The 26,923-nt window shown below is 40.4% G+C and overlaps 1 protein-coding gene across 1 annotated transcript; it reads right to left on the bottom strand.

Moving 5' to 3' along the window:
• Nucleotides 1-1,345: 1,345 nt before the first annotated feature.
• On the bottom strand, nucleotides 1,346-26,890 carry nampt1 (nicotinamide phosphoribosyltransferase 1). The gene is made up of 11 exons (XM_083906650.1): nucleotides 26,762-26,890; nucleotides 20,484-20,649; nucleotides 16,906-17,009; nucleotides 15,681-15,809; nucleotides 11,141-11,299; nucleotides 10,637-10,773; nucleotides 8,473-8,698; nucleotides 8,251-8,370; nucleotides 8,018-8,158; nucleotides 7,086-7,220; nucleotides 1,346-6,025 (listed from the first exon to the last, which is right to left on the bottom strand). Exons 1-11 carry the CDS (start codon nucleotides 26,813-26,815, stop codon nucleotides 5,912-5,914), a joined length of 1,485 nt encoding a protein of 494 aa, XP_083762776.1. The 5' UTR covers nucleotides 26,816-26,890; the 3' UTR covers nucleotides 1,346-5,911.
• Between the last annotated feature and the right edge of the window lie 33 nt (nucleotides 26,891-26,923).

Genomic DNA, 26,923 nt, shown 5'->3' with positions numbered 1-26,923 from the left:
CGTGAAACTGCACGGGAAGGATTCTGGATAACTTTTTTTTTTTTTTTAAATCATATGATTAAAAATAGTATCATCCATGCAAATAATGATGCAGCATTTACGGTTAACCAACTTTTAGAAAACAAAAACTGGCAACGGAGGCGTCCTGCTGACTTTTCATTGGATCCATCCGTTCGAAAAAAACACGGATCTGCCTCCTCCTCCTCCTCCTCGCTGAGTTTGCAGTTTCCTGTGTGCGCCGCCTTCCTCCCCTCGTTTCTGCTGCTGCTGCTGTTCACGCCACAGTCTCATGACTCTCGATCCGCCGTGTAAAAACCACAGATTCTCAAGAATCTTTCAGCCAAAAAATAGGGAAAAAAAGACAGATTTCAGGTTCACCTCAAATGTCAAACGGATGCAGCCACGAGCTGAAATTAAACTGCTTCCTTTTGCTCGAACAGACTAAGAAAAAAACCTCATTTGATTTTTAAATGAAGACAGAGATTAAAGGGACAGTCCGCTCTTTTTTTTTTAATCCAGGGAGGGTCTGAAACTCAAATGACCTGAAGGCCACAAAGTGTCTGTCTTTGTCATACTTAACTGACCAAATCAAACTTTTGAGCAAAACATTAAAATACATTAAAATAGTGATATTATGATGACATTTCAGATCATTTCAAAATAAAAGTTTTTGTTTTCATATGGAACGATACATACAGAAATAACCCATAACTTCATATTTAGTGCCAGATTTGATAATGGGATAATTATTTAATTTTTTATATGCCAATGTAACCAAATCCAAGCCACGCAGGAGTGAACAAATTAAATAATTCTGACTTTCTCTCACATCTGGAGTCAGATATCATAATAGGTCAATTATGATTATGATGCAACTCTGGTTTAAATGTGCAACTCATATTAAGAAGCAGAAAAACCAAAGAAACTAGAAAATATTCACACTTATGTTAAAAAAAAACTTATTAACTAGAAAAAAAAAAGCTAAAAAAAAGCAAATAAACTAGAGAATATTCACATTAAGAAGCTAAAAAAAAAAAAAAAAACCTAGAAAATATTCACATTTAGAAGCTTAAAAAAAAGCAAAGAAACTAGAAAATATTCACATTAAGAAGATAAAAAAGGATAATTGAGGAAATTCATACTCACTTTTCACGACTTCTTAACGGGAAACTTCTGAAGAAACCACACTTCCACAGACGTAAGTGTTACGGGTATTTAATTTTTTGGATACATGTATATATATATATATTTTTTTTTAATGAAGGAGTACTGGACATTTACCTGCTCAAATAGAGACACAATTCAATCTTTTCAATAAAAACAATACAACACTTTTAAACTGAGAGGGTGTCTCTTTAATAATCAGTGTATCGTCATGGACAATTATAGCAAGTTCTGTGAGTTCAAATATCAGTTGTTGTGGGGAGAGAATTTGGGACGACGACCGACATATATACATACAAGTGATTAAGGAACAACAATAACAGGGAGGATGGGGGGGGGGGGGGGGAAAGTATGCACCAACACTTATTCATTCATTCACGCACACAGAAGCTTTACAATCACAAAAACAGTCACACTGCCAGTTCAGTCGAGCAGGTTTGGATATTTTCTGTTGGTACAAAAATGGTTATTTAGACAAGAATAATGATAATAATAATAATAATAATAATAGTAGTATAATATTATCTGGTGTGGTGGTCTTCCCCGACCTTGACCCTCTACTTTCAGTCCGACTAGTTGCTGTATGTACAAGTGAGAAGGCAGTAACACCCGCCGCACTGTTTGTGTAAATAAGGATATTTTTCTCATACAAAATAAAAACCTCTGAGGTAAGAACGGAGAAAAGTATCAAAACTGTAAAATCAAGCACCCCCCCACCCCACCATCACCACTGTTTGGATTAACAAAAATAATTTAAAAAAAAGGACAACCGTGGAGTAGAACTTTGAGGTGTTTACCCGCTTGTTTGAGCGAGAGCAGGTCAGTCTGAGTCTAACACGAGCGAGTATCCGAGAAGGGAAAGGAACAAAGTCACCGTCGCTAAAAAAAAAAAAAAGGGACGCAGCAAAAGGGTTGAGTGAGGCGACAGAGGGTGACCAAAAGTATAAAAAGACACTAGAATTCTACGATTTACGATAAAAACAGCATCGTGGTGAGCTGAGGAAGTTAAGTTTCGGCGTCGATTTTTATGAAAATGACAATTAAGGCAAAAAAAATGGATCAGTTTGAAGTCAAAACAAATCGCAATATAACTGTGGATGGCGTCCAGGAGCAGGTGTAACGGCGACATAAATGCGAAGGTTTGTGTCAACGAAGCACAGCAGAGGCGTCCAAAGGGGAGTTTTCACATTTTTGACGCTAAATATCGGGATCACCAGAGCAACTATCATTCATTGCGAAGTGGACAGTGACGCAACTGATCTCCACTAATTCTGTTCTGGAAATGACGTCTCGTTTTGTCCGCAACCCAAAATTATTCGGTTTTAATGATTTCTTTGTTACGGGGAGCAAAGAAACCAGGAAATCTTCACATTAAGAACCCAAAAGTTGAAGAATTTAGTCAATCGATTAATCGTTGCAGCCCTGGAGGGGGGCATTGAGCTGTCGAGATGATTTCAATCAAAACCCCCTGGTGGAAGTCACGTAGACAACTTAACGACAAAGTCTGACACTTTAACCGTTCCATTTCGGATTGTTCCAAATTCTTTGCAAATGTTAGAAAACATTCACACGTTTTAGTTCTCATACCTTCATCATAGCATAACGGTTCATATTTTGGCGCCATCTCGGAGGCTCGACTTAAAAACAGCACTTCGCAATCTCGCCATTTTACCGCCCTATTTAACGGGATTCAACGTCTATTAAACATGACGTTTTAAATTCATGTCCAGTAGTAAAACTGACCGATTAAAAACCAAATGTGTTGCATTACCTACTGCCTCTTTATTTTGCCGAAGCGCAGTCTGGCCGTTTTTTTTTGCGACGTCGCAGACTCCTCGCTCTGCTCAAATCCCGTCCGCGCTCTGCAACAGACAAGACAAAACGCGGCAGTGCGACTGCTCTCTGTTTACACCTGCACCGTGGATCACACCGTGTTAAAATGCGTTTTTTTCTTGCTTTGCTCACAAATTAAGGCAGGGATTGTTAAGCGACTGCCAAAAAAAAGCGCAGCAGGAACACGACGTCGTCGTCGTCGTCATCGTCAGTGCCGCGAGGGGAGGAAAACCCACGACGGCTGCGTCCTTTCAGGGGAAAAAAAAGGCCAGTGAAGTAAAAAAAAAAGGAAGATTCACTTATTCAACAAGAACATTTCTACACAATCCTTTAAAAAAAAAAAGACAACAGTTAACACACTTCATCCGAGAAGGAGCGACATACAGTGCTGTGCAAGAGTCTCAGTTTTGTTGATTTTGTCAAATCCAGTTTATCATTGGCGTTAATACTGAAATGATGCGACTGAAAGTGGGTCTTGTACGTTAAAAAGCGGTTGTTTTCACAGCAGATGTTTTCCCAACATGAAATAGAAGGACAAACACATCAGCGATATTAAACTCTTTATGAAAAATGTGTGATTCTCCGTTTCCCAGATGCGTTTCAATAAAGCGATGAGCAATAATGACACTGCGTGGCCGTTTTATGCCGTTGATATAACGGCGAATCTAACGGCAGCATGAGACTTTAGCGCGGCACTGTATGCGGTCTACGGTAAAACACACACACAAGAGAATACTCCATCATGAAAACGCAATCCAAAACTTTCACTCTTCCCCGTCAACTAGGAAAAATTCGATCACATTTTCATTGCGACATTCGGACAGAAATTATCGATTAAAAAGTGAAAAAAAGAAAAGAAAAAAGAAGTCTCCTTTATTATTCCGGAGCAATTTCATCAATAAATTACACCTACATGCATATGAACACGTTTTTTTTTAAATTTGAGAAGTCAAATCAATCGCTGATGTTCCCTCTGTGAACGTGATTAGGGATTTCTGTCATTGTGGTGGGGGCAGCAGATGATCATTTACACAACTGCACGAATAACTAGGGCTGCACGATGATATTAATCCATCGCCATCGACGTGTGCGATATACACGTTACACAAAGGATCGCTGGAACTGCGATAAACGTTTCCCTCACATTCGATCTCAATCCTGAACTTTCACATGATCCTTAATATCAACAGTTTCCTCCACCATTCACTTCTGTTCTCTCCTCTCTTCTGACCTTAACTCAAGTAAACGACAAGTTAAATGCTTCTCAAAATGTAAAAAAAAAACCTGGCAAAACTATCAGCACATGTTCGCGGAGTCACTCGTCCTCCATGGCTGCGTCCATGAGGACATCCTTTATGATACATTACATATTTCTCTCTTTTTCTGGTATAGAGTCCCAAAGAGCGCATTGGGTGGACAGCGCATGCGAAATGTACTTCCGCTCCCGCTCAAAAGCAGAAAAAACATTTCTACAACAGAAGAAGCAGTCGCCAAGGACAGTCTCGACCTGGCAACCCTCGACCCTGACTCCCCTGCCTGAGCTGTAGCATCGTTCTCTTCTACTAATTTGGTAGAAATGTGTCCTATGCCCTACGTCCAGACTTGTACTGCCACCTGATGGTGAAACGGGATACTACAGGACCCTGACGCACGAGTATACCAGGGTCAGAGATATTCGATGGGCAATACGGAAGTTTACCAGGGCCATAAGACGTGGGCGATCATAGTGTGCCAAAACACTCTGTCCTTAGTCCTGACATAAAGATGTATGTACATTTTTTTTAATGTAGTTAATTTTTTTTTTTCTTCTATTTCTAATTCATCTTATCGTTTACTGGACATCAATACGTATCAAAAATATCCATTCATCTTCTACCGCTTTATCCTCCACAATCTCAGCTGACATGGGACAAAATTCCAAGTGTCCAATTTCCCTAATGCCCAAATCTGGATGGTTTTTGGACAAATCAAACGCTCTCAATTTAGTCACGAGTGATATCGCAAATCGCAATGTTATCGCGTGATTTCCTAACATCGCGCAGCCCTACTCGTATCATTTCATGTATGAGTAAAAATATACTCATCTAATACTTAATAAATGTTGTTGTTTTTTTTACTTTGGCCACAACAGTTGATAAAGAGGAAAAAAAAGGTAGGAGTAGGAGAATGAATTCCTTCATTAGAACATCTTAAAAGTTCCCGTTTCACCATGATATCACATCCTTCACATACATATAACAAAAAAGGGATGTAGATTCAGACATGATTTTTTTTTTTCCTTTTCTAAACAGTTCTGTACACAACATATTTTTTTTCCCGTATCTCTCATTAAGTCTTTCTCAGTTTGTCTAACCGTGTGTTCACTCCTCCTCATGCAGCTGCCAGGGGGGGCAAAAAAAACAATATATACACGTATATATATATATTATATCACACCTACAATCATGTTTCATTGGCTTTTGTGTCGGCATGAGAAAGTCCGCTGACACACGCTGCGACATCGGCAGCCACTCCTCGACTTTATGTCGCGACATGTGCAGCTTTATCAGTGCAACATGCCGCACTTGAATGTAGGGGGCAGCGGTGCGGAGGCGTGAACTCACGGTTGATCAATTTCCGAAAATTACGCACTTCATTAGCTCACTCTACCTCTCACACTTGACAACATTTCCAAACTCCTCCCCCCCTCTGCTGGAGAACCAACTGAGAACATTTGTAATTCTTTTTTTTTTTTTAAGAGCGTCTCAGGTTGTTAGGGACATTTCAGACTTTAAGAGTGAGGTGTACATAGCAGTGCTCGCTACCTTCATTTTCTGGGGACGACGACAAAGGTCAAAAAAAGTGAAGGGGGGAGAAGAAAGGGAAGGGGGGATTATTATAGGGTTGTATCGGGGCTTAGTAGTGCTATATACACTCACTGCAGAAGCTCTTCAAGCTCCTTCTCTTTGAGTTTAGCATTGTCTCTGACTTCGTCAAATGTGTACGTCTTCACGATCTTGCCGTTCTGAAAGACTGTGTGCAACAGGTCCTGAGGGAGCGGGATCAGGGGGCAAAACACAAACAAAAAGGAGGGGGGGAGAAGAGAAGATGTTTAATCAAAACACAAAAACAGACAATGTGTAATGACCCATATATTTGAATAAAGTGTGTTTTAGCAGAGAAACGGGGACCAGGATTGAGAAACAGTGCTCTTAAGTAGGGCTGTCAAACGTTAACGCGTCAACGCGGTTCCATGACGACTGACCGGAAAAAGAAGTGTGTGACGTCATGTGACGGATCGTTAAAATTAGTCTGTAAAGTAGCGCTGACCTTTAAAAACAGAAGCACACATACACAGTACACGGGTGCGCTGGTTATTTGTAGCGCTGCTCTTTTTGTTTCAGTTCGACCGGAGGCGGTACAGTTCGACTGTACGCGCACTAACGGCGCTAAAAGGAGCTAATTCAGCTAATGGAGCTAAGTGGTAAACGGTGCCTGGACTCCGGTGTCGCGGCACGTAAACATGACACGTCGTGCGGGTCTTTTTCCGGTCAGTCTTCGTGGAAAGTGCAATGCGTAAACCTATTGCACAGCACTACTCTAAAGTGCCTATATATTCAGGGCCACGCTGTTGAAAGCACTCAAAAAGAGAGTCACTTGCGAAAGAGAACATCACTGTGATCATAACTGTGATGCATTATCGTGCAATGCTCGTAAAAAGTGCTCTGGTCAAGCCCCGCCCACTCTACCTCCCTCACATTAAAAAAAAGATGTACTACACAAACCGAGCGCATGGGATGAATTTTCCCACACTTTTATGTGCCAAAAGAAACTCAAGTGCAAGCTCTGCCAAAACAGTGTTTATACAGATCAGTAAGCATTTTTAAGTAGTTATACAGATTTTTTTTTCCAGATTAGATCCAATCACTGGAAAAAAGTTGCCCCTTCTCTGTCTTTGGATTGGTTTTGACCATGTAATCCCTCCTCGAGTGCGAGTTCAGGATAGGTGTAGACAGACGAAATGTTAAGCACACCAGTGTTTTGTCACATGTGGTTGCAATCTAGACATTTTCGTAATCTAAAAGAAACAACGAGGCGACCAGACTCACCTCGCCGTACTCCTCCAGGTCACCCTTGCCTTCCTCCAGAGTGACAAAGTCTCCACTCTGCGTCCGGTGAAGAGACAGACGTCCTTTCTTTGACCGCTTGTTGGGGTCTGCCACCGGATCCTTGAACACATTCACCTTTAAAACACAACGCATAAAACATTGAATAAACGCCTGCAAAATTATGGAGCAATTGTAACTATAACAACACTATGTTAACTTGCCTAACCAGCAACATACAGTACAGTGTAAAAACAATGCTGTAAATTACAAACGGCTAAATTGAAAAAATAAACTATTGGATTTCTAACAGAAGAAAAATCTATATTTGCCATGACTACCCTTGGTCTTCAAAACAGCATAAATTATTACCGGTACACTTTTTGTCATATTATATTAAGGTGTATGATTAATCAAATTACACCTAATTTGGCGCTAATAGCCATCATTTTCATATGAAGGTCAAAACACAGGCGTTAACTGGAGCAGATACAGCTGCGTGGGAGGCTCAAAACTGGATGCGGAACAGTCAGACCCTGCAACCAAGGTGAGGATGTGGAAGAGAGCCAAAAAAATTAAAAATATGCCGCCATTAGCTACTACAGGAATCATTAATATCTGTAGCAAGAAGAAACATGTTTACAAAATCTCCTCCGTGTCTGTGAATATGTAGCTACGGAACTTGATGACGTGTTTATGACAACAGTAACAGTAATATAATAAAACTCACAGTTGGACATTTTATATGAGTGCCCTTGAAAAATCTTTACTCCTCCCCCCAGACAAGAATCGACACAAACTTCAGCGACACGTGAATATGCAAAAAAGGAAATTGGATGGATCCATCTTGATCACATTTCCCTCAAAAATTTGATTTTGATCTCATTTATAAACGGAAATAAAACAAAATACACATTTCAACAGGAAGTGCTCACCCCCAGTCCATTGGTGACCACATAGCTGCATTTAAAGGAACAGTTGAGCAGATCTCTGGTCAGTTTCTGCAGCAAAGCCCCTCCAGAGCCGAAGGCAATGTTCTCAATGGACCACTTGTGTTCTTTCATACCTTCAACTATCTGCAGAAGAAGATGGACACAAACAAAAACCGTCAATATGTGAATGTGTCACTTGTGGTGACCGGTGTAAAACTGCTAAAACAACACACTACCTCTTGCAGTGTGTTGATATCAACTCCATCTCCTTGTATGACTCTGATGTATGGAGGGAGAACCTTAAAACCTTTATTGTTCTCCTTTGGAATAAACTTCTTACCCAAGATCTCCAAAACCTGATGGAAGAACAAAAAGGGGAACAAAGAGAGAGAGGGGAGAATTAGTTTCTCTAGTTTGCTGAATTGTCTTGAGATACTTGTTTAAAAAGGAAAGCTCACCTTCAAAACTGTATCGAGAGGGTTTCCCGAGTCCGGTCGAACGACTAACGGCGCATCGGCGCTGCGCTTCTCTATGAGCCCCCGTAGGTCTTCTCCCCAGATCTTCTCGCAGGCGTTGTAGATGTCATAGCTGTCGCTGACGATGGACACAGGTACGTTGGGAAACTGCTTGATGATGTGCTCAAAGGCATCCTTTTCATGGTCCTTTCCCCACGCTGTGATAGTACTGTGTGGAGAGAATTATCATCATGTGACTTCAAAATACAGAGAATTAAAAGACGCATTCAACGATACGAGGAGAGGAAACAGAAGAGGGAAGAAGGAAAAGGACACCACGAACAGGAAGAAAAAGTAAATGGAAGCAAAGCCTGGTTAAAGGTCAAATCCATCCATTTATCTTGTCCTGCTACTCTTTTGAGAAAGCCAATCCCAGCTGACACTGGGTACAACCTGGACAGGTCAGGAAAGGTTCTCCCAAAGTAAATTTCCAAGACATCCATCAAAAGGATAATGCTACAGATTGTCCAGAAGAGGGCAGTGCACTCCTAGTTTTCCCATACAGTGTCTGGGTTTTAGTCTTGGATATAACAACATAGAGGCTGAACTGCATTTTCTTTAGCAATTATATTAAAACGTTTTTAATTGGATAGGAAGTGGACTAGTATATATGAATTAAACTTTGAAGTTTGAAGGGTAAATCAAGTGAACCCAAGCTACTAATCTACCTGGCAGTGGTTCGTATTAAAAACACAAACAGAACAATGGTCTTGGTTTAAATACTAGATCCAGATTTAACCATTTAATTGAAGATAAAATTGACATTTAAAAACTCCATTTAGTTCCATCAGTTTCTGTGCATAATTATACAAGGTGTAATTTTTCTTTAACGAGTACGAATTCAAAAGTTTTCCACACAAGAACTTTGAAGGTGACACACCTCGACTCATCCCTCCCTTTCCCTCTCTTTTTTTTTTTTACCCAACAACAAAATCAAAGTGGAATTTCACTGCGGCTCCTCCCTTTGAGGTGGAAAGCAAAAGGGGGCCGTTACATAACGGTTACTATAACAACTCCTGCCATCATCCCATAATGCATCGGCGCGGGGAAGGAAAGGTGCACTGGTGCAGCAGTAATGGCCATGGTGGCGAGGAAAAGGCAGCTGTGTACATGAGAATGAGAGCAAAACTGAAAGGGAGAGAATGTGTGTGTGTGTGTGTGAGAGAGAACTAGAAAAAAATGAGAGGGGACGTGCACGTCAGGGTGGCGGCCAATGAAAACCCTCTCTTCTAGCCAATCACAGCGGAGTTCTGAACCAGTTAGAGTGAGAGTGACCAAGCTCTAATCAGAGCAGCAGATTACCAGCAATGTCAGACAAATGCCTAGGTGCATCATCACTCAGTCTGATGATGAAAACAATAAACTTCCACAGCTTTTTAGCACATAATTAGCCATTATTTGCAGAGTTTGACAACACTTTTTTTTTTTGCATTTTTTGACATTTTATATACCAAACGATTAATCAATAACGAAAATAATCATTAGTTGCAGCTCGACAATGAATACAGGTCCTATGCTCATTACTTATGCTGTTCACAGGAATTCAGCAGCGCCAAACACTGTGTACCACAGTGATGAGCGCTCTGGCAGACATCCAAATTCACTTTTTAGGTGAATGATGGTGTCGTAATTAAATTCTCATCGGACGCCATAAATCATTAACTGGCTTGGATACAGCATTTTACTTTGCACCCCTTTTATGAACTGCTCCGTACTAAATGATGTATGAATCGTTATATAATGTGAACTGTATTGTATTTTGTGTCATGTTGTCTGCCATGGTCATAAGTAATTGTACTGTATTGTCCGTTACCTGCCAACGGGGGCTACAGCAGCTATTAGCAGCCTCTTCTAACTCTGGCATGTGTATTGTAAACTGCTCTTCGTTAATATGCTCGGCCCCTTTTAAATAACATTAAATACATCAAAGTGGGAAGTGAACCACTGCCCTAGATCGTACTGAAAACAGAGTCACTACATCTTCTACAAGCCAGGCAACAAGAAAAGTAGGCTAAATGGGGAGATGTTCAGTCTCTGATCCAAGGACAAAACTTCCATAAGCCAAGTGAAATAAATCAAACCATAAGAACAGTGTGTGCGTGTGTACCTGTGTTCTGCTGCAGGCACTGAGAAGCCCGGCACTGGGTCCTTGGTGCCGTAGTACTTCTTAATGACTCCGATGCCTGCAACTGTGTCGGTGCCCTTGAAGTTGACCAGATGGGCGGAGGCCCCGATGCCTGCAGTCTGCAAACATGGAGGGGAGGAGGAGGAGGAGGAGGAGGAGGGGGTTACAGGAGACGCAAAGATGCGTTTACACATTTTGCATGTCATTTTATGAGACTAATCTAAACCTCAAGTCCCCTTAAAAGCCTTTTATCTGAGCAGTAATTCGAAATCCATCATGTGATTTGGTTAAACGGAACCAGGGAAAGATAGTAAGTGGACAATGAGTAAGGAGTGGTTTGCCAAAATACAATTTCCAAGAGTTCCTAGAAGTGGCGTGAGAATAATTTTTTTTATTAGAAAGCTCAGGAAAGACAATTCATTTTAAAGCTGTTTTGCTTGAAAAAACATCCACTACATCCACACTGTACTGTGTAAGTATAGAAACCTCTTGTGAAGAGACGCCCCTGTAGCCAAAGTCGTGGAGTTTATACTCCAATCCGTCTAAGATCCCAGATGTCTCTAAGAGGTACTTGGCGAGGATCTTCTTCTGCTCTCTGGAGTTTGTCGCCACAGTTATGGGGTACCAGATCTGGACCAGGATGGTCTGATGGCAAAAAGAAAAACAAACAAAGCATTGTCCATGTTCAAATTAGAGTTAAAGTTATGTGTACGCAACAACAAAACTTGGAATCAGACCAGTGAATGTCTGGTCTAACGTTCTGCTTATCCTGGTACTAAAGCCCTAAACTAACAGACTCGGAGGGATCAAAGAAAAGCTGCTCTCCAACTCTGGGAAAAATACATTCCTTAATGCTGCATGTCAACTGTGGACCAGACTCATACATTTCACAATGAAAACAAGTGGCTTATCTGTACTAACCCCCGCCATGTGGGAAGATTTACGAATATACTCATTCCATAGTGTACAGAACGTATGAACTTGGTTTCAGAGCCATGACAATATACATTTTTAAAACAACAATTTGGTAGCAAATACTGATACTGATTTTATTTTGTTGATGAGACACAAATGCAATTTAAAAGATAATTGAATCAAATCATCATATTTGTCATTTATCATCATCTTTGCTGATGATTGCAGCTCTAGCGCATGAAAGCTAGTGAGATAGTGCAGGTTTCACAGTGTGTTGACCTGTGAAGAGGAGCAGCTAACGAGATGCATTCAAGATGCATTTTAAGACCGCAGTAAATTCCATCGCTTCTGCATTGTCCAAAACATGTTGAGGTTAGAGGAGCGGCTTCAAGATGCATTCAAGAAACCTCAAACTGACAATTGAATATTCATGTCGATCCCTTGTGGATACTCATTTCAGTTTTGGTCACACTTGGTTGTGCTGGCCTACTTGACAATTTATTGTCTGAACTTAACCAATTTCCTAGGTTACATTTCCTGCAGTGCAAAGTCAGGTACTGTTAAGCCTGGGTAAGCATGGGGAGAGTGTTTGGTGTTTGCTTAGGCCCTGGACATGTGAGCCTCTATTTCCAAAATAAAATTTGTCATTTAAACCACAATGTCGTCAATGAATTCCATCCAAAGAAAGACTATGAAACAACAGTGTCTGAAAAATGAAAAATGTCAAGACACATATGAAGCTCAGGGTGTGTACATCGAGTACAACAGCCAAGTCTATGAGCAGCAAACCTGGTTTACAGCCAATAAAGACAAGCATGACAAACATTCAAAACAGCAGGATGTATCGCCATCTTTTCTTCCCCCTAGGGTTTAACAAGTAGCTCAGAAATTGCCTAATAATACTACGCAGTGATTGTTTTAATTTTGTAACCCTGAGCAGGTCACATGCTCCCTTAGACTAATCATAATCTAAACCACAATAGAACTCGTGACTGGGAGAGCAAGGCCAGTGTCCGCAAGAAACAAGGTCATGTGGTCTGTGCCTTATCTGCATGTTGACCTTTCTACTATAATAACACTGAACATTTACTATACTGTACAACGACTATAAAATGATTCAACCTGCATCCAGACGACAATATGATCATATGACACTGTGGGGGGAAATGGGACAGGACGATAAAGGCAACACATTAGAGGAATCACATTGCGCTCACACACACACAAACACACTTGCATGCCAGCATAACTCCTGGGTCAATGTCCCAGAACAAAATGGAGGGAGATGAGGAAATAAAAGAGAACACATTGTGTGAAATGAATGGGGTGAAAAGGTTGCGGTACAGGAAAAAAAAGAAGGAGAATATGATACTGACTGACGTCGGAAAAAAGGGAAGGGTGAGATACAGCGAAAGAGAAATGAGATTGACCTTATGACGCATGACCAAGGACACCAGGCTGTGTGCTATGGCTAATTTTAAAATCAGCCATGAAGAATGACTGTGCATGTGTGTGTTTACAGGTGTATTTATATCAGTGAAGTGTGTATGTGTGGTGTATGTCCACATCCACCAGGGCAGGGTGAGTGTGTTATAAGTGACCCACGTCCTCAGAGTCCTTTATTTATTTTTTTAATGAAAGTAATATTGTTTAATAACCATCAACGTTGGGAGTGAGTGCATCACATTATTCATCCAAATCAATTTAAAGGCAGTGACCATTAGGCTAATACAGTAAGATGAGACAGCAATTCATTTGCAGTTGTTGCATCAATCATAGATTATCATTTAAAGGTTTTTATGAGATTAAGCATTAGTCAAGGAGAGCGGTTACTGCACACGGTAAACAAATTTAGTTTTGCCGAGTCACTGTCGACAGTCTGTTAATGCGGTAATAAGTTTATGAGGCGTTTCTGATCTCAAGGATGTCTCACACCGTGAATGAGATCAGTGCTGGAGAGAGGTGAAAACTGCAGCCTGCTTTCTGCACGTTATACAAATCCACTTAACCTTCTTATTTGTGGGTTTTCAGTGTATATTGATATGGCAATCAGTGTTTTTGCCTTCAACTGACAATTTGGTATAGTTTGCAAAACACCCACTTGCATTCTTGGCCAGCGTTACAGTAGATGAGTTCGATATCACGCTGGCTGGCCGGTGTAGTGAGTATGAAGCCAACAGAAGCTTAGCCTAGCATGACGGGCAGCTACTGGGGTTTGAGGTGTCAGGTATTTATAACATGAGCAAAACACACATCATACCTCAAGTTGTTTTTTTAATGGTTTTAACTGCCTTCAAATAGAAGTCTGATCTCATGGTGATGATATGGGAGCCATGAACAAGATATGCTTGGCATTCAAGGGGTTAAAATGTGAGAACACTGCTGCGAAAGGCCACTGAGGCTAACAACTTGCAGGAAAATTAAGCCAACATCAGTGCCTGAATTCAGTTCTCTTCTAAATGGTCATTGGGAGTTGAGAAGTCATTTACTCTTACTCTTTAACCTCATGACAAAATGGCCTTAGTTCTCATTAACATTTTTCTCAAAACATTTTTCTGAGGAGTTTAGGGTCTCAATCTCGAGTTACAGGTCTTCAATATTACTGATTATTCAATTAAGCATGAATGATTTTGATATGTAGTGTTTCTGCAAAAAAAACCACAAAAAAGAGAGCATTTTAGGGAGTAAAAACAACAATAAGGAACCATTTAAGTGTGAAAATAATTGACTGATTAAATAATAAAAATAATCATTAGTTGCAGCACCACTTCAATGGAGTATTTAGTGAATTATGGTCCTATTTAGTGTAAAATAGTTGAAGCATGATACGCTTTAGTGCCGTGATTCCCAAATACTGGGTTGGCATCACATAAAATGTGCTTAATGTGTATATTTTGTTTTAAATAACATGCAAATGCGAAGATTATAGGTCATACAGATACATCCTGTGCACTTCTAGTGCAAGTCCAAAGCCTACATAAAGCATCAGGAAGGGCATAAATTTGCCAAAACGTGTATATCAAGGCAATCGGAGATGGCAGACTTCCCCCATTCACGCAACAAGCCTCTGGTGGCCTCTGCTGGCCCTATTGGCAAGTGCAAGTGTGGAAGCACAAACAAACAAACACAAAGCCACCAAAAACAATACTCCGTGGGGTGAAGTAATAATGATCCACTGTTGCAACCACTAAAGGGAGAAGTGAAAGAAGATGACAGAAGATGTGGCTGTAAATTACTCTCATTATGATTTGGGTCACAATAGTTTAAAAAGTGGGTCCCTCTTCTATTTAAAAAAACAAACAAACCAAAAAACAAGATGGTGCTGGCCAAGTCGATTTCCAGAAAAAAGAAAAATCGCAGCAGTTTACAAACCAATAGGTGACGCCACAGTGGGTTTTCCATTTGCATTTAATGAAAATGCAAGAAATGCAGAGGCATAATAATGACAGAGGTGAATGATGAGGGGAAATCGACTGAAAAGGATGGAGCAACACAAGGCAGTGGCATCACGACTCGCGAACAAGTCAAGTGAATGGCACGGGGGTTATTCATTATTGGTTATTCACAGTCCAAACGTGACATGTCAAAATGTCACGTTTGGCTTTGACTTTATAGGTGAATGATCTCATTTACCCTGATACAGTTTTAAAGCAAAATCAAAATGCACAGAGAATAAACTTGAGGGGCATTCTTGATTGCTTCTATAAAAAAAATGATTAAAGACACGATGCCTCAGGAGGCTTTCAAACAGCGAGACAGCGAGGCAGCGATCATCTGTTCATCTCTCAGCAACGATCAAGCAACAAGTCATGACAGCAATGTAGCTTACAGAGATTTAAAAGAGAGATAAGCGGCATCGTTGGGCCTGCTGCCAAGCTTAATAGTTTATTGCGTACATAAACCCGTTAGGTCTCCATTGTAATAAAAAGAGCATAAATGTAGATTAGATTTTTGTCTTTAATCAATAATCAAATAAAGCAAACCATTAAATTTCACTGGTGCGCTTAGCGATGCTATTGTAGTAGAACTATGAACGGGACATCCAATTTTTTTTAATGATTGTAACTCAATAGCACAAAAAGAAGTGTGTATTTATCTTTTTTAAACTCACCTCCACCCAGTTTGTGAGCCAGTAGCATTCAGGGTCTGTGCTCTCCACGGTAAATAAAACATTACCCCGAGGAATGACACTGCCCTCTGGCACTGCCTTGATTTCAATGGGCAGGTGTCCGTTGTATTTCTGTTAAGATGAGAGACACAAACACATCGACAAATATTACAGCTCGACAATGTCATCGTTTCTACTGACGTGACAAGATTCACCCATCGTCGGCAAACGTGTGGAGGACTGGATTATAGAAAGTAGATAAAGGCGATAACGCCTGCAAAACTGATGAGCACATGTACGCTGGATGTGAGCTGTAAGTGTGTTTGGGTTACATATTTTCAACTAAAGAATTTGCACATGAACAAAACTGACAGATTGATTGATTGAATCGACTATTTTCCTCAGAGCGATGTGCTCTCTCCAAGGTGCTGGACGGCACCTCTTGATAATCTATTATGATGAGGTTGATGAATCTGACTTATATTTTATGTTATTTTCCAAGTTAGGCAATTCTGTCCTCTGATGAAAGTAAAAAAAAAAAAAGCAAATGCGGTTTAGATTTTTTCTTATTAAATCAAGCAGGTTGACAAAGGTTGACATTTGTGTGTGTTGTAATGACAGGGATTGCATCACAGGAAGCATGTACACATCGGGCCGTCGCGACTGTTGCGACACATCGGTTACATCGGCAACTTCACCGCAAATAAAAGCTAATTTTCAGAACTTTTGCTTCTTTTGAGTTATTTTGCAGATTTATAAGGAAGAGTCTCAGCTGCTTAAGCTTAGACTTCACGTTTCTCTGCACCAGAGTCTCTGTCATTCTTAATTTCATGATCTAAGGAACAGGAAGTTTTCTGATTTTATTCTCCCTCTCTCTTCCAGCAGGTCGTCCAGGTTTGACGAACATTGATCAAAGTTTTCTGACATTTTATGGACCAAACAATTTCTCAGTTAATCAGAAAATAATCAGAAGATTAAACTTTGTTTTGTGCTGTTCATGTGAGGATATTGAAACTTTCCCTTGAGGGCTGTATATTCTACAACTAACTATCCATACACAGTCCTTTGTCAATGTTGACAAAAGGTCTTTGTCTTACTCATCTTAAGAAAACACCTGCATACCTGGTTATACACCTTTTAAGCGTCTTTCACAATAACTACAGTACTCTCGGTAAAACGTCACTGTAAAAAAAGTAATGGTTCTGTGCACTCTCGGGCGGTCGCTTACGTCCAAAATGTAAGTCCAGCCTTTCTCGTTGAAGACATCATCCTGGAAGTGTTCTCTGTATACTTCCTTTGCCTCCTGGATCTTCTCTGGAGTCACAACCTTTCCTGTAGCGGAGAACAAAGGAAAGGAGGTAGGAGGTGAAGTTATGAAGGAAATTATGTGAAGATACAAAGAGAAAGGTTGTCGTGACACACACCGAGTAAAAAGTCAAAGGAATGTGTTTTGACTGTCCAGTGTGGTAATTAAATGAGAAGCATCCTGTGCATGCTGACAAGGTACAATTTGTAACAGAACACACACTTGTTTCATTTCAAGTTTTCCTCGTTTCTAGACTGCAGACCAAAAATGAAAAATGGTGTTTTCTGAAAATTGACTTAATTTCTCTCCGACAGAAACACGGTTTCTGTTTCCTGTTTCTGATTCATTTCATCGCAAATAAACCAAGTTTTCTACTGCTCTCCAGAAGGAGAATATTCCTGAAACTTGGATTTTAAGAAAAAACACCCAATTTTTTATAACGGGGAGTTTCTTATGTTGTGAGGCCGCTGAAGATTTTACTCACTCATCCTTCAAAGTATTTGGTCAGTCTAGTATAATCTACATAGGTTTTCATTTCGGCCAGTATGACATTTACTGCAGTCACACCAGGAAGAATAAATTCATGATGGCAGAATTGTTAGCTTCTCCTGACTTCTTTATTGCCAAAATGAATCACGGAGGAAAAAAACCTGTCAAACACCGACAGGTTTTGTTCAAACAAAAAAAAGTAAATTCACTACACAGTGACTCAGTCATCTGAACAGTGGAGACAGTGCAGTGTCAAGGGACACTCAAATAACAAAGATTTTCAAAAAAGCTGGTTGTCAAATGGCTTTGGGAAAATGAGGAAATGATAGTTAATAACTGACTGGCAGTTAAATATAATGTTTTTACAGTGGAAAAAAAATAGTGTATCCTTTCATCATGTGATCATTTTTCTACTGTTGACACACTCACTTTCAAACCGTCTATTGCTGATAAACAAAAAATGATCAAACTCTATTGTCAGGAGTTGGAAATTCCGGATTTCCAAGAAGTGTCAAATGAACGTCGCCTCAGGTCAGATTTTCTGACTCGGAAAGTCTGAACAACCTCCCAAACGACGACATATGACTCCAAGATGGCTTCCACACAACAAACACTTCTGTCCGAGTTTCACATTAAGTCAGTCGTACACATTGGGCTTTGTCAAGTGTTGGTGGAATGGATATAATTTTTTGGTTTTTAAAGGCGCCATATGTAAGAATGTGACCAAAAACGGTTACTACACTCAAATTCAAAATACAGAGGTCTTTTAGGTTTCCCTTTCTCCATCATTGTAGCTCAGACATAACTGGCAACCCGTGGTTGCTCGGCAGCTGAGACTCTACTGACTGCGATGATTGGAAGACGGCGGTAGGTGGCGCCACATACTAAAAACATGATTTCAAAACATTAACATGATTTGCGGTCCGCAAAAGATTTTTTTTAATGCAAATACTTTGGCGGTACTGTTGTTGTTGACGAGTTCAGTTTGTTATATGAACATTACTCCTAAGTCTCTGTGACATATTAGGAGGATTTATGGCCAGTTGCTTTAGATTTATTACAGAATGCACATTTAAATAAGCCGTCTTCCCTCCAAAAGAGCAAGAACAATAAAGGCATTTCTGTAAATGTCCATGTTTTTTTCCCCCCCGACTCCTCAACTGAACTGTGGTCAACTATGAGGTGATATCACTCCCAGTTCCGACCTCTAATATAAATGATACACATCACATGTGCTTGAACACAGTTGCAACAATACATGCAGTCCCAGTTTACATGTATCAGAAAGTTAGAGAGCTGGAGTCTCCCAATGTTTTGAATTACAGTAACCTTTCTAACCCGTCGGGTTGCTGGTGTACATATTTTGCATGTATCACTTTTAATGTAAGACTATCCAGGTGACACTCCACTAGTGAGGTCTCTTTTTATATCTCGTAAGGGAGTTTATGTCAACAGAGGCTCGGCAGCTTGCTTTCACTGTGACTCCTCGTGTACTCTTTATATAAGAAGACATAGTCCCAAAAGTATCAAGCTGTACACTTTTGGTTTCCTACGTTTAAGGATGCATCTCTAATAGTTGGCCTTATCGCTGAGCTCAGAGGGACACTGCGGTGCAGACAGCTTGCGTCGCCTCCCCTTAGACGGTGAATGAGCAGCTGTGCTTTTGTCTTCTCCCCCCTCCCTTACCCTTGGTTCTCCTTCTCCCCGGGACCTCTGCCACCGCACCATGAAATCCTCTTAAGGGACAGGAGAGAGAGGCATTCATCCTTTCTTTTGCCTCCTTATTCTCTCACTTTTTTCTCATGCTCCTCTGAATCGCGCCAACTTCAACATTCACCTTTGCTAACTTGAGTTACTCGGGAGCAGAGAGTGCATCGCCTGCTTTCTACTTGTGCCTCATTTCAGACTTTTCCCATATTATTTCTTTTCTTTATAATCTTTGGCACCCTGCTACACGCTGTTAAGTCTAATCAATATAAAGTACATTTCCACCTTGTTTTTAGGGAGTAAAAGGAGTCTGACCTTGCTCTGAAAGGGGGGGATAAAAAGCAGAATATCTGTGACAGGAAACCAACACGTAGTACCAAAAACAAGTACCACAAGCTTGTTGTGTCAACTTTCTATCTACACATGGGTATACATCAAATGGGTATATGTCCCGGTTATAACCTTATACACACTGGACACATATAAAGACTGATTATAATCCTCACTGCCTACAGTATGATATAATCCAAGCATTCACAGGGTTGAGTCAAAACACATTATTACAGATTCAACAGCCCGAGGAGCTTGTATCAGAACGGGTGGCTTCATAGTATCAAAGCCTACTAACTGCCAAGTCATTCAGTCTTGGCACCAAGTGGAGCTCCTACTGGGTTGAAGGTCAAAGCGTCAGCTGTCTGATAAAGGCTTTCATCGCCCACATGATACGTAACAATATATTCATACATTTTCTACATTTAAAAAAAAAAAAAAAAAAAAAAAAAAAGGTCATCCATAAAACAAGCTTTTTATTTATTCTCAAGGCAAAGCTAGCTTTACGTAGGCTGTCTACAACTAACTAAAATGTTCCAAATCAGTCAATGTTGCTAAATATTGCAACAAAAATGACTGATAATTACAAATTAAATGTTGCTACTGAGTCCAAGTTGTTGAAACCAGAGTTAAAACATTGTGTTTTTGTTTATTTCCACCATAGCAAGTGTGTTTGGACAGTGTTTGACATTATATGAATACATTTTAAATGTTTGTTACATTGATATTGAAGAAAGCTATACTGCAATATACTGTATGTTGTAATTCAATTATTGCTCTGCACTATTTTCATCTTTTTGAAGCAGAATCTTCCTTTGCACACAAAGAACAATGTCTTTCTGGACACCGTATTCCCTGGATGCACTTGGGAAAGCACTATTTGTATTTCGTTAGCTCCTCCTCTTCTGCACGCTCACCATTACATGGCACTAATTCTCACACACTGTGTCCTTTAAATCGGAGTCGGTACTTACCTTTCAGGTACTTGTGGAGGATGTACTGCAGGCCGTAGAAGACGGTTTTGTCATATTTGACTTTTCTGCTTTTGGTGGGATTCTGACCTTCTGTCCTTTTCTCGCGGCACTCAAAGTAGGAGTAGACTTTACTCGTGTTGGGCGGGTACTGTTTGTAATGTGTTACCTGGAGAAACAAAGAAAAAATTGAAATAAGTTAGCCTGGTTGTTTCTTTACAATAAAAAAAACAGATATGGGTCATTAATGACATCATCAAACTAAAGCACCTTGATTTCAATTGAACTGGTCTTTACTTCAATGTATTAATAGAAATATGCTTCTGTGTTCACCTTCATTAGCTGGTGTATATGGTACACGTTGATAAAGCATGTGAGGAATAATTTTTCTGCACGTGACAAAGGGTGCGTCCATTTCCTATGTAAGCTTTGTTTGCAGTGCAGGATTAAGTGAGGTGAACAGTGCATGCCTTTTAAATCACCCAGGTTTTGTGGTTAGATTAGCATTGCAAAACACTTTGATTTCTTTTGTAAACGGTGAAATTCCTCTCAGATGAAGTTAAAAAATTAGTTACCAACACAGAGAAGCATAAACGGCAAATTTCCTTTTAGTTTTTGGGCCGTTTGGTGAGCCACAAAAGTAATGACAGGACAGTTTTTATTGTGAAAATCAAATCAAAATCAAAGAATCTGAGGCTCCAGTCGCTCGCTGCTTACCCATTCAGTCCAGACAGCTATTCAATAAATTTTTAAAAGAAATGCCATTGTAGTATTTTATCTTTAATAACAGCAGACACTGAGAGTTCAGCAAAGGACACGACAATCAATCTGTTGCGTAAAATAAAAAAACAAACGTCACCCAGACATGTTCTTTATTGCCCACCTAGAAAATATCAGTTTTAGCTCGGGTGCGTGTTTCTACTCAATTATCACCTTACTGTGACAGAAACCTGTCAAGGCAGGTTTAACACAAGCACAGAGATTACACTTGCTGTGTAGGAGAGGACTACACTTAAAAGACACAAACACACAAAAGGGAAAAAGAGACGGCGTCCGCTCAGCTTTGGCCATCCGGCCATCAATCAAATTCCAAATGAACGTAAGGATTTTCACAGTCGGGGGAATTCACAGGACCACTTTCATCCACTGAACATATCCGTTTCAGCATTTAAAGACTGGACTGGGCAACTAATGACTGTGTGGCCAAGTTTGTTTGTTTTAGGCGAGCAAACAAGCTGCCAATCAAGATATAATGTAATGCTAAAGGCATACAGTGGTAAAACAGGAAGCTGTCAAATGTTGAGTATTGCACAGATTCAATAAGTTCCTGGTTCAATTTGCTTTCAGTTAGGGATATTTCAGTATCAATCAATTTCAATGGAAATGAGAGAGATTCCCAGGCACCTGCCTTTCAAACATGGTGGTGCTTTCAGTGAAGGAACTCCCTGTGATCGTGCCACAGTGATTTCCTGTTCATTATTCTTTTATAAAGTCAAATCTCATGAGAGTAACACACATAATACATTAGATATTGAAAGACTGATCTTGTCGTTTCATAAAAATTCATATGGAGACTGACCCAGCCCTAAACATTATCCACCATTAAGAATTCTGGAGCTTAAACGGGTAATACGGTTGATGAGATGATGATAAACGTTCAATAATGACACAGAGTACTTAGATTAGAAATTAGATTACAGACTGCTCTGCTTTCAACAGATTGGATATAGATAAAGAATGAAAGGGTCAAAAGGATCCCTCAAGAGACAAGTTTACTGTAATAAATACAAAGTGTCAATTGGGGCAGAAAAGAAAAGGACAGGGGCTCCTCTTTCAGGTAATTTTCACACCATTGTAGAAGAGAAGAGAAGACAAATGTCATTGAACGTCTCAGTTTCTTTGACCCGTCCTCTGTCCTTTCCTCTGGGCTTTCGTGGACTCAAAATAGAATCAAGACACACAACATGACACTAGGCCGGACAACGTGTGTGTGTACACATTCATCGGTGCACATGCTGATGATCACTAAAAGCCTATGTTAAAGTGACATCCTCCCTAGCTTTGAAACATAATCACATACAAGACCAGTCATAGAGACCGCATTCAGACCCGGTATTAACATCTGTTCAGAGAGGTCCGATCACATGCAGATGGCACAAAGTATAAGTCTAAACGCTACCAATCTGTCCCGAATGCATCCTCAGATGCAGTCAAAAAAATTGATAAAATAAATAAATCACATTCAGGACGCATGTGACCTTCATTGGCTGGTGTATACTGTATATGAAGATTATACACCTCCTCAGCTCATGTCCTGTAATCATCTGGAATGGTAACCTGATTTGTCCTTTGCACGCGCAGTGCAGCTATTTCCTGTTGAAACATGCTAGTGACCGTCAAAACAATTTATGCAGTTTCAGGGGATTTAAATATGGTTACATGTTCTTTTAGTAATTGTCATAAATTATGGGTCATTATAATTTTATTTTTTTAAATGGTTTGAAAACCCCCAAAACATACCGATGCTGGTTGAAGTTTACTTGATAACTGCCAACCAGGCCGCTGGTTCAAGCTGGCCCAAAAAAACAATTCAATGGCCCATGTTAATTTTGTTCCCATTTAAGGGAAAATGGGCTGAACGCTGGTATCATCCAGTAGGTGCCTGGTGACGCCTGTAAATTTCCAGTTGCATAATAGCTAAAGACAAATCGCAAACATCAAGGCTTCAAAACGGGTTGCTTCTCATCCCTTCACCATCCAGCCTTCAGGTTTTTACATTGGTGCATGTCATGGAAGCCAATGTAAGACAAACAGAAAAAAATTCTAATGTGGCCACAGACATAGTACATTTCCAGGTGCCGTCTCTCTTTCCAAGCAGGGCAAAATCTGAAGTATGCAACAGCTGTTAGTGTGGCAAAAATCCTTAATGGGTCAATCTCATTCCATAAATGTCACAGGACCAGCCCTCAATCATCCTCATTCTGCTCTTTAAGAGAAACAACTTCTGATAAAATGGACCTGGAACTCTGCCTATTTGCTCACTGTAATTACCGGTCAGAAAATCTAACATTTTATGGCAACATACCTATTTTGCTTTAGCATCTGTGCGTGCAACGACATGCCCTGTATTTCCACATAATAGTCACGCTCATCTTATTTCTTTTTGAGTCAAATGGACAAACAAAGACATTCGGGTGCAGCGTGGTTTCAATAATGTCCTGCAAACAGAAGTGTTTACCTCCGGTTGGTCTGCAAGTCACTCCCCTTCTATGCTTTCATCATCCCCACTCTCTTTGCTAAAAGGTTATCAGTCACTCATGATCGGATAAGATAAAACAGTCTGTTCCCAGTGAAGCGACCAAACACAGTAAACAAAGATCGAATACTATGGAAACAACGGATCTTGCATAACTCACTAGTCTAGTTGATCGTTTGTGCCAAAAAGAGACAATACCAGCACCTTTAGTCTGGCACAGCAACAAGGGTGCATTTTACCTGACAAAGACACGATATGAAATATGATCACCGTCAGTTAAAATATAGTTTGTCATCTTTACCTTCATTTAACTCCTTGTGAGCCTTCAACTATGCTGCGTTGACTTCAGCTTAAAAGGAAAAAAACTGAACAAAAACTAAACAAAGCCATCTTCTAATAACCACAGATGAAATCTAATAACCATAATGGCACAATGGAGGTCATGTTTGAGTCATTATGAAAAAGAAAACAAAAATCTTCCTGAACTTGGGCAAAGTTTGAATTTAACTCAATATATTTGTATGTTTTTAAGCTTGGTGTTTGACTGTTTCACAAAAATCCACATTCTTTAAAGCTGCAGTCCGTAACTTTTGAATATAAACAATATAAACATTCAAACCATTTTCAAATTAGTTTACACAATGCCGACACAAAGCCCATGAACTCCATGCAACGCTCTCCGAGTTATTCTCTCTCACTTCCTCCCAGTATAAAGGTGTTTCATTTTTGTGTCTGTGGAGACACCACGACTGATGGCGGCTGCATACAGTTGGATTATGGAAGGTATGGTATTGAATATGGCAGAAGCCCACACAGCACTATAGAAGTTCCAAACTGGCACTTTCAATATTATATAATATGTTTAACTAGCCGTGTCATTTCTAAACTTTGGCCTATGTGTTTGGGTGCAAATGTCTCAACATATTTATAATAAATGTGTCTTAATTTCAACATAAAAACCTTCCAAAGAGGGCGACCTACAAGATTTATTGTTACATCGACAACTGCATTCTACATGCGACTGTGTAACCTCCATAGGTTACAATGACATTACCATTATCAGAAAACCGGTGTGTAACCAAGGTGACGCGACGTCACTCCAGTTATTTTAATTGAGCCACGGATGCACATCACGAGTGGGTTAAAGCCCTTTTCCTTAACCACTTCTCCTTGTGACCACCCAAGGCTTATCAACAGTGACCACTCCCAATCAATACTGTGTGCAGTGTCTGTAAAGCTGTGAGGTCTTCACAAAAACATACACATTTTCAACTAGAATTCCTCCCAGCACAAGAGAGCATGATAGCAGATGCAGTTTCATGACAATAAACTTCTGCTAACCCTTAGACCCAATAAATATATAGTATGATATGTAGAAGTTCAATCCCCATTTCCAGTATTAGTGTTATCCTCATTCACATTCTGGTGAAATTATATCAGTGGTGCATGTCTCTCTTTACATTCTGTGCTTTATGAAGCACTTGCAATATTGGGAGTTTACAGATTGTTATGGATATTTATACATTTCACAATATCTGATACACTGATTTTGACCAATACTGATCATATCTTCACATTCATAGCGATAAGAGGTGCCACGATTAAACAGCTTTCTGTCAAGTCATGAAAGAGACTCAGAATCACCCGGCCACTTAACTAAGCAAACCTATTCAACTACTTGTCAATGCAAATAATTATTCAGCCATGTGACATGGCAGCAGGCATGTAGACATGGTGAAGCTTAAACCGAGCATCAGAATGGGGTAGAAAGGTCATTTCAATGACTTCGAATGTGGCACGGTTGTTGCCGACAGATGGTCTGAGATTTTCAGAAAACAGCTAATGTACTGGGATTTTCAACAACTACCTCTTGGGGATGATGCAGAATGGTCAGAAAAACAACAATATCCAGTGAGCAGCTGCAGTCATCTATGCGAAAATGACCATGATGATAAAAATGTGACCCAAATAACCAGGTATGGGATAAATAGCACTTTGTCCTGTCCGATACCAATATCATCACGAGTACCTACTGACACTGATCTTATAAATACACATATTTGAATCTACACAGCTGTTAAGACATTACTGCTAATAACAGTAATATTCTACCCAAGCCAGTGACAATTATCTGACCAACATCATTCTCACCCTTACAAGTACTGAAACTACTACTACTACTAAAGTGCAGAAAACCATCTGAGTGCACAACAAAACCCGTGTACCTAATAAAGTGACCGGTGTTTAAACATGTCATTCTTTGAAAGCAGTACAAATTACATGCCACATTTTCTTGCAATAATTAAGTAACATGCAAAAGTTAATTCACCATCAGGTTAATGTCTCTCGACGGTCCCTATCCCATCAGTACATCAGTGCTGTTCACAGTATACGGGATATTTTCATTGATAACTGCCTATAATCATTCGTTAAATGTCCTGTAAAGGCCCTCGGTGAGATCATTCAAGAGGAGGGAACCTTACGCTGTCCTTTAACTTTCGCTTTTGCTTCACTCTCAACGTGATGCATGGACTCCAGTAGCAGCTAGCTCAGAACCGGCTAACACGTCGCCTGGCAGGGCTTTTCAATGAGACTTGTCCCCGTGTGCGGTTTACCGGGCTGCCGGCACGGGACTTGCTAACTAGTGGCTAATATTAGCCTTTTTTCATATCATTCTCTTCCGCGCCTCTTATGCGCGACCTGTGAGCTAGCAAGCTAGCCATTTCAGTTAGCTGGTTACCAGTAACAACGGTAAAGGACTGGTTCCTGTGAGCGCCAGCGGCCCCGGCTCTGGTGGACGTTTGAGAGCGGCGGTGCTGGCTTTGTGAATGTGGTACCCTGTTTTTTCCTCCTTCAGCCCATTTGGTCTAATGTGTAGCAACATATACCCGTCACACAGAGCAGTGTAGTGGCCTTGGGACCGATGATGAAACCACCTTGACTTTACCCATTTTTATCCATTAGCCGTTCCCCTCCACCCCGCCTCCCACCCTCCCTCCATTTTCAGCCACCATTCGTACGGTACCTTGTATGAGTCGGTCGCTAACAATATGTTGAAGCCGGTGTCTACATGCTCCATCTTCCACCCCTCGGTAGTGAGTCAGTCGCAGCTGTCAGAGTGTTGTGTTGCGCGCCGTGCCGCCAGAGAGTCAAGCCTCGTAGTGAAGCTGGTCAGGGGGAAGGACGA

This window comes from Microchirus variegatus (assembly GCF_963457635.1).
Source record: "Microchirus variegatus genome assembly, chromosome: 20".
NCBI classification, from domain to species: Eukaryota; Metazoa; Chordata; class Actinopteri; order Pleuronectiformes; family Soleidae; genus Microchirus; species Microchirus variegatus.
This window is presented reverse-complemented; position numbering and strand designations above follow the sequence as displayed.

What these genes read in the sequence shown, in the direction of transcription:
- nampt1 (XM_083906650.1), bottom strand. Translation starts at nt 26,815, where the DNA reads ATGGAGCATGTAGACACCGGCTTCAACATATTGTTAGCGACCGACTCA. An exon ending in GCTGGACTTACATTTTGGAC is followed by an intron (nt 15,810 to 16,905) that starts GTAAGCGACCGC and finishes TCATCTTAACAG; the next exon opens with AAATACAACGGACACCTGCC. An exon ending in GTGCCTGCAGCAGAACACAG is followed by an intron (nt 8,699 to 10,636) that starts GTACACACGCAC and finishes CTCTCCACACAG; the next exon opens with TACTATCACAGCGTGGGGAA.